The sequence below is a fragment of the Hypomesus nipponensis genome, chromosome 17 (assembly GCF_054491055.1).
Source record: "Hypomesus nipponensis isolate SF chromosome 17, ASM5449105v1, whole genome shotgun sequence".
Taxonomy (NCBI): Eukaryota; Metazoa; Chordata; class Actinopteri; order Osmeriformes; family Osmeridae; genus Hypomesus; species Hypomesus nipponensis.
The window spans coordinates 13,506,896-13,514,896 of record NC_140377.1 but is presented as its reverse complement, the minus strand read 5'-3'; the positions used below and the strand labels follow the sequence as shown (position 1 = coordinate 13,514,896).

Here is an 8,001-nt window from a genome sequence, read left to right as displayed (position 1 = left end):
AAGGAAATCTGAACCCTCTCGTTGCTGCTCCGTGCTGTTTTTAGACTTTGAAGAAGTTGAATTTGGACATATGATCAGAACTTCAGTTGTGTGTCTATGTAAAATGGAAAGGTAGCCCTCATGACCTCAACTTGCTCACTATGATTGCCTCAATGCACTTCATTAAAACGTACAACAGATCTGAAAGTGGTCATTTAGGTGGGGGGAGGGAGGGAGGGTTGAGGCGTGGAGTGTTTCTTGCAAGGGTATGATTGTCTTTTCCAACTGATACCGTATGACACTTTTGGCCTTGTTTGAACACACACTGGAGCCCCGTCTTGTAATGTTTCTAATATATATTAAAGAAACTTGGGTTCATCAAAGATTTATTAACCAAGTAGCAACTAGCAAACTCGGTCAACATGTGCCTCCAGTTTGGTGTGTGTGTCTTCTACTAACCTGATGGTAATTCGTCAAGATTGTAGGCCTACAGATCACAGGAAAATGTTTTAAAAAGCTAGTCGTTGCTGCCCTCTGGTGTTCGATAGTAATAACACCCCCCCATCATTACACGTCTCTCCCCCTTCTCTTTCACTTGTGCCTGTATGCATACAGGCCGATCAAACAAATGAGTAAATGGCTCGTTATACCGTTTGTGTTATATGGATATTCCGTAATTCAAAAATGAAATAAAACAACGGAAACCAAGCATTTCCCCATAATCTGGTTCTGACATGCAAAATGGACAAAACGATATTACGAGGCTATTTTTCATTTTTTACAGATACCATCATTAAGAATATGAAATAATTAAACAAACGAGTAAATGGCTCGTTATACCGTTTGTGTTTTATGGTTATTCTGTAATTCCAAAATGAAACAAAACAACGGAATCCACGCATTTCCCCATCATCTGGTTCTGACTAGGGATGGAGATTTGAACTGATTTCACTATTCGAACAGTATCCGAAATGATTTTCGAATATCCGGATAATCTATTTTTGTTAATGTGGTTCCGTCAATTAGCCTGCCGTGACGCAAAGCATACAGTAAACACATGAACCACCACACATTCTGGCAATAATTGGGACTGTTCAGCTATTAGATTAAATAAGGGTTGAATAAAGAAAACAAATGAAAGATCAATTTATTAACATGACGAAAAGACAATTAACTTGAAAAAAACGCTGCGTGTTCAGACGTAGGCTCTTAATTTGGCGGAAAAGCGATTAGCCTATTATTATGTGAAATAAAAAGTAGGCTACATTGGACTAAATGAAACACATTGGGAAGGCCATCCTCGATAAAAAACGAAAGACACACATGGAGAAATATTGCATATTAACTTGGAACCGAAATCCTATAGGATACGGTGCGCCACCACACAATGCAAACATAAACAGCAGATTACGCTAGCTCTACATGGCTACTGGTAAGAAAATAAATAAGCCACAACTGCATTAGCCATACGCATTTTTATTCAGGAAAATGAGCATGTAAACATGCTCAGGGGAGAGGCCAGTACGGAGTCGATTTACGAGCAGGCCGGCGTAGAAAAAACTGCATGAACTGAGGTTGCTGTGAGGTAGCCTACTGCTTAGCCAGGACACAATGCTTCTTGTAGCGCCAAATGAAATGAAAGGAGACTCGCAGCAGAACGCAGGCGTAGCCTACCTTTTTTGATGGTTTTCATCATTTCTAACGTCACAACTATTAGAATTCACAACACCACGCGGCGGTTTTAAAACATTTTTTTTATTAAACTACGCTCATAAGTATTCGAAAAAAGTATTCGAATACTAACTTACTTTAGGATATCCGGATATTCGATTAACCACGCCCATCCCTAGTTCTGACATCCGAAATGGACAAATCGATGTTACGAGCCTATTTGTCATCTTTTGCAGATATTAGCATAAAGGATATGGAATAATCAAAACAACGATTAATGGCTCGTTATACCATTTGTGTTATATGGTTATTTCATAAAAATAAAAATTAACGAAACAACCAAAAACAAGCCGTAATACTTAAATGTGTGTTTGAGTTACTAAAATGACAAAACTATATTACGGCCCTATTTAGCGTTTGTCAACACGGGTTGCAAAATAGAAAAACCAATGGCCACCGAGTGCAGAAAGTATCTAAACCGGAAATTAGAATACGCGGAAAGCTTTTATGGATTCAGTAGATTTAATTCTAAAAGTATGAACCTAACTACTGCAAATGAACTACACTATATTTCGATTGAAAATATGAGACATTTAATTTTGGTTGTGATGAAAATAGGACATACAATACAAATCAACATAATACAGCTGGCACAAAATATTTTTGCTTATGAATGTCAATTATGAAAGCTTATTATGAAAGTCAAATAAAATCAAATACGAAAGCATCTTTTTCAGTGCTCATATCAGTAATTGTGTATATCCTCAGAGCCTTGGGAGCAAGTTGTTCAAGAAAAAAACTGTCAGTATTTACAGTATATACTTGACTTTCACTTATTCAGCTGATAACTGAAGTGAGAACCATTGAATCACACTTGGCACACTGGCTTTCTCTGAGTTCGAAAATAAATATATTCTAAAAATCGAGTGAGAATTCCCAAACATCAAAGAAACGTTATACTATATTATCTCTGTATTACATAAACTTTTAACTTTTCATTTCACAAGCATAGGCACAATGTAAGTGACCCCCCCCCCTCTCTCATTACAGGAAGCTGTCCTTCATGATGCCAGGCTTCTGCAGAGCATTCTTCCTTCGAGTAGCAGCTTCCAGAATCTTCTTCCTGGGTCCCAGCTGGATGTGGATGCCCTTGAGGTCATCATCAGTGCAGAGCATGAGGGCCTCCAGGTCTAGCTGCTCCCTGGTGAATGCAGGGGCAAAGTCTGGCAGGGAAAGGGCAGACAGAAAGGCATCTAGAGGAGAAGTGTCCTCATCCTCCTCATCATCCAAACCCAGTTCCTCCTGGTTCCAGGGCAGATCGGCATCTTCAGCATCATCCCCCAAACTGCTGTCAACTACTTCCGACTCAAACACCTCCTTGCGGATGAGGTAGCCCAGGTCCTCTGTGTCTCTGCTAGGGAAGTCGTCTGGTTCCAACCCCATTTCCATGGAGAAGTTTTTCCTGAAGACCATGTTGCCCAGACCTGGACGTTTAAAGATAGACTCCTTGGTTTGGGTAGACCAGTCTCCATCTTCGACATCATCATCTTCAAAGCCTCCCATACTTTCTCTTGTGTCATCATTTGCCTCAATCTCGTCCTGCTCGCTGAAGACACCCATGAACTCTGGCTTCCCTGCAGTACCGTTCTCCTGCTTGACAAAGATTACGTTACCGTCTCCTCCCGCCCTCTCTGTTCCCCCTTTCTCTTTCTTACCAAACTTCCGTTGGAGGGTCCCCTTTACTCTGGCTGTGAGGGACCCTGAGGTGTCTGCAGCAATGAGCTTGGAGAACTGCTCGTTGACACTGTTAATGGTTCCCGTGTTGGAGAATGAAGCTACGCCGGCTTCAGGGACAGACCCTCCACTGCCCACTCCACGGTACATCTTATCCATCTTGCTCTGGTGCCTCTTCTTGACCTTCTCGCAGACTTTCACCCGTCTCTCAGCCTCTTTGGTGGCCTCCTGCTTCAGTCGGCCCACTTTCTTGGCATTCTGGCTGGTCTGCTGTGAGGCAGCTGAGTCCAGGAAGCGCACGCAGTCCATGCGGTCACGTGATGCAGCCACGTCCATGGCCGTGTGGAAATCATTGTCCAAGGAGAAGAGATTTGCACCAAAGTTGACCAGGAAGCTGAGGATGTGCATGTGGCCATTGGTGGCAGCATGGTGCAGAGGAGTGTTGCCCCAGATGTCACTCCTGTTAGGATCCCCTCTGTCAGATAAAGATAAACACCACTCATAACATATTAGTAAAATATGCAAAATTTGCTTTTAAAACCTTAATCCTAAAACAACAAAGAATCTTAAAGTCGTATATGATTAATTGAGCCGTGTGACATTATTCCATTTATGTTAAAATACTAAAAGGTAAATCAGAATGGTCTCTTCACTGAAGCTGTACTCAGGGTGTGGAAACCCAGCCCTTATGGGAGTTACTTGGTAAGCCGTTAAGAATGAAAGTCCACGTACATATATGCCCCATCCCTCCAGCCATAAAACTCTGAATTGCTGTATCTTAGCAACAGTTTATCATAAACCCAAGTTTGCTGTAGCATATCACATCACTGTGCTGCTAACGCCCAAGATTTGGGTTACACAATTCAAGGTTGCTCAATGCTGTATTCTTTAACTATAAACATTTTATAGAGAAATGTGTATAATTCTTCCTCAAATATTCACAAGAGGTAGAAGAATTACCCCCCCTCCCCCTCCCCCATCTGAGAGAGTGAAAGGACCAATTGTGCTTCACTGAAATAATTTCCTTGCCTCATTTAATATCTAGGTCAACTCATTGGAAAGAATGCCTAGTCAAAAAATCTGACATCACAGATGAGTTATGTTTAAGGGTATAATAAATACTAGTGGAGTGTTTGGCATTTTAATGGACAATAAAGTGGCCTTTTGAACTTGCTGGAATTGTATCACCAATTTAAGTTTCCTCATAACTTTCAGAGTTTCCTCATATAGCCTAGTGTAAGTTTCAGAGTTTGCCAAATTAATTACAGACTCACAACAGTGCGGTAAGCAGAAGCTACAAAAAATCTCCTTGTCTCCTCTATATTTCTGTTTTAAAGTGTGTGTCAAACCTGTTTACCAGATAGAAAGCTGCTTTGATAATTTACATTCGTAGCCACCAGTGATCGTTTATTTCAACCACGGGACTTTATTCAGTACAATGGCACGATCCGTTGACTCACACAATGTCATACAATGGCGAATCGTCGAAATACAGAAAACTGCAAATTACTTCATCTCATTGGCTATAACTTTGTGAAAGAAACACCTCAATGAATTAGATGAAAATGTACTGTTTCTTGATGTAAATGTGAAATATAAAGACCGAATATAAATTGTGCTTACCCTCTACTACATATGAGTTGGAGGGCATCAATATGTCCATGAAAAGCAGCCCATAACGTTGGCGTCATTCCATCTTCGTCCGGAGTGTTGAGGTCTTTCCTTGTGGCCTCTTTCAAGAGGTCCAAGTAGCCATCAATTGCCGCTTTGTGATACCTAGACATGACTGACTGTAGAATGCTACACACTTTAGCAGTTAAAAGATCAGAGCCATTAATAGCAAAGACTGTAATATTCTAGCATGTTCCTTCACTCACGTTGGAGCGCGTTAATGGCGCATTGGACATCCTAATGAAATGGTCAGTGCACTGGGCGTCTTCATATCAGTGGCAAAACCATAAAAAGCACAAAGTTCGCAGCTGATTCGTCATGTCATATCTTTTACAACGTTTAAACATTTAAAGTAGGCCTATTCGATTGGCAAAATGGTTAAAAAGTTCAAGAGAAAAACTTTGTGCCAGTACTGTGACTATCACATTAGTGATTGAACGCTTCAATCAATCGGTTGGGTAAATTATTTTGTCACGTAGAGTCCTAGATTATAGGTCGCTACCTATGACTTTAGGTCATAGCCTAATATTGGTCAAGGTGCATTTATTTATCGCAGATTACAGTTTTTTTCAAATGCTTACACACAAATTCCTTACTTTTCACACAATTTCTGAAACCTGACACTCAAACACCAGAACCACATCTCAAATCTCCAAAACCATACGCACATTTTTGGCCTTTGACTCAGTTTTCAATTTCATAAAACACTTTTTGCAAAACACAACATACAATTCTCCACCTTACACACAAAATTCGAACAAGGAGCATCTTGATTTCCTTTTTCAAACACAACCAAATCAAAACGATAATCAAAATGCCACACGAATTCATCAGTGACTTAGGCTACACTAACTATTCACATGTGCAAATAGTCATTGCTTTACTCAACACCAACCAATCATGGCTTTAGAATAGGCAATATGAGTAAATGAATAAATGAATACTAACCCTATACTGTAATTAAGCAATAAGGTACGAGAGGCAGTACTTTATCGCCAAACAAAGTAGGCTACGTGTTCAAGGGTGTTGTTAGGCCCGACGCGCAGTTGAGGGCCGGTGTTGTATCACCCGATGCATGACTCTGGATTGGCACCCCTTCGCGTGAGCGCGCGCGATTCAAAGAGTGAAGGATTTCGTCTTGATATCGCATCCAAAAGAAGGGGAGACAGAAGTCTCACGTTATACCGTCTTTGTTGTTGAATTCAAGAATGATGTCTGTTATCTGTGTAAATATCAGATGCTATTTTCAACACAAAATCCTTAAAATTCGTCATTCAAACGGTATACGCGAACCAACATTTTTGCTCCACGACATCGCATTCTGAGGAAATATACCCCCCCAGTATGATCATGATTATTGTATTGTCAAAGTATTTCACATGGCATGGCTCTTCATACTAATGTATAGTTTCAAAGGCATGTGATTTTAATGCAGTTAGCCTGTGCGAAGGGTGGGTTACTCAGACAGGTCGAAAACAACAGCCTTCTGATCCAGAATCAGCTGTCCTGAAAAGGGACCAAAGGTTCACATGCCTAGCCTACAAAAGACAAGTACTAAAAATGTATCAACCATGTATCAACATCAAAAGAACCATCAAATCCTTTTTTATGATAGGAAATATTATTCTTATTGTTTAAATCAATTAAATAAATGAAAAAATTAAACATACTAATCCCCCACCTACCATGGACTGTTCTGTTTTCAGACTTGAGTACCTTATTACTTTTATAATACGGTTGCCAGCGAAATTATAAATAGTAAATAAATAGTAAGCTGCCTTTCAGCACGAAATAGTTATAGACAACAAACATTGTGTATCGCATTTCAGTAGCCGAGAGAAAATAGTCCCTGTAAACAGTGGCTGTTGCTATGCAACGGACAAACAGCATTGTGAACTGCACGTTTGTTAGCCTAGCTAGATCTCGCACCATCTCATTCATTCAATGCTTATTTTATAAAAGCTGCCTTTAAAATAACAACGACAATGGGACACTTTCAATAAAATAATATTTAATTTAAACACTAGGCCTAAACATTCTAAATCAATCATAAATGTTTCGTAGGCACTGGGTATATGGTAGCTAGCTAGCCTACATATGCTGTAAACAAGTTACGAGTGACTTCGGACTCGATAGACGAACATTAGGCTGTTGTTAAGGAGTTTTAAGAAGCCAAGACCAGGTCATGTAATTGCGTGGCTACGAAGCTCAAATTAAATAAGAGGATGTTTAGTTAGCAACTAATGGCTAGACCTGAGCTTCCATCTAACGTTTCAGTAGCTAGACTAGCTAGTTAGCACTGATAGCACGGGACAGTGCAATATTATTGCTCAAAAATTAACCGAATGTTGCTAGTCTAGCTTGCTACCCAATAAATTGCTGCACACCAGTACTTGTAGACAGTCTTTTTCTTCTGCAACGTTTTAGTTATTTTGAGTGTGCACTAATATGGAACGCTCCCGTTTTAAGGTAAATGTAATAAGGCGTACAGTACTTTATGCTCAATAAAGCACACCCCGTGACTCACTCTCAACCAATCAGAATGCTTGATTTCAGCCACCCTGAATTATAATAGAATAAAAACGACCGGATAAGTCGGATAGCAAATCGGAAATGCAATACCACCTACATCCACCGGGGCCGTTGCCTCAAGCCGAGGGGTTGGGGTCGAGCAGAGCCCGTCTACGGAGAGCCTGTCCACTCCCTATGACAGTAAAAGCCGACTTCTGCGTCTCCGTTAACGGACAGACACACGCACGGATTGGTTGAATTTATACTACTCTGACGGCTCTGCGTACTGAAAGCAATTCACCGCCAGAACAGTAGATGGCGCTGCACTGCAATGCTAGCTAGGTTATCGAAAAGTCGGAGCAAATTTACAAATGAGCAGCTTCATCGATAAAATAAGCACATTCTTTGCAACTACACTGCCCATTTCTCGTCACA

The 8,001-nt window shown here is 40.5% G+C and overlaps 1 protein-coding gene across 5 annotated transcripts; it reads right to left on the bottom strand.

The window, feature by feature from the left end:
- Positions 1 to 1,777: 1,777 nt before the first annotated feature.
- anks4b (ankyrin repeat and sterile alpha motif domain containing 4B) lies at positions 1,778 to 7,507 on the bottom strand. Of its 5 annotated transcripts, none has more exons than XM_084678897.1 (4): positions 6,741 to 7,506; positions 5,262 to 6,593; positions 5,008 to 5,174; positions 1,778 to 3,859 (listed from the first exon to the last, which is right to left on the bottom strand). In XM_084678897.1, the coding sequence occupies exons 2-4, from the start codon at positions 5,289 to 5,291 to the stop codon at positions 2,695 to 2,697; spliced, it is 1,362 nt and encodes a 453-aa protein (XP_084535023.1). In that variant the 5' UTR covers positions 5,292 to 6,593; positions 6,741 to 7,506; the 3' UTR covers positions 1,778 to 2,694. The 5 variants fall into 5 exon arrangements, with proteins under 5 accessions (XP_084535023.1, XP_084535024.1, XP_084535027.1 ...); XM_084678898.1 differs by having other exon boundaries at positions 5,262 to 5,320; XM_084678901.1 differs by having other exon boundaries at positions 5,008 to 5,184; positions 5,262 to 7,507.
- Positions 7,508 to 8,001: the final 494 nt, after the last annotated feature.

What these genes read in the sequence shown, in the direction of transcription:
- anks4b (XM_084678896.1), bottom strand. Translation starts at nt 5,291, where the DNA reads ATGTCCAATGCGCCATTAACGCGCTCCAAC. An exon ending in CGCCATTAACGCGCTCCAAC is followed by an intron (nt 5,175 to 5,261) that starts GTGAGTGAAGGA and finishes AGCATTCTACAG; the next exon opens with TCAGTCATGTCTAGGTATCA. An exon ending in CAACTCATATGTAGTAGAGG is followed by an intron (nt 3,860 to 5,007) that starts GTAAGCACAATT and finishes TTTATCTGACAG; the next exon opens with AGGGGATCCTAACAGGAGTG.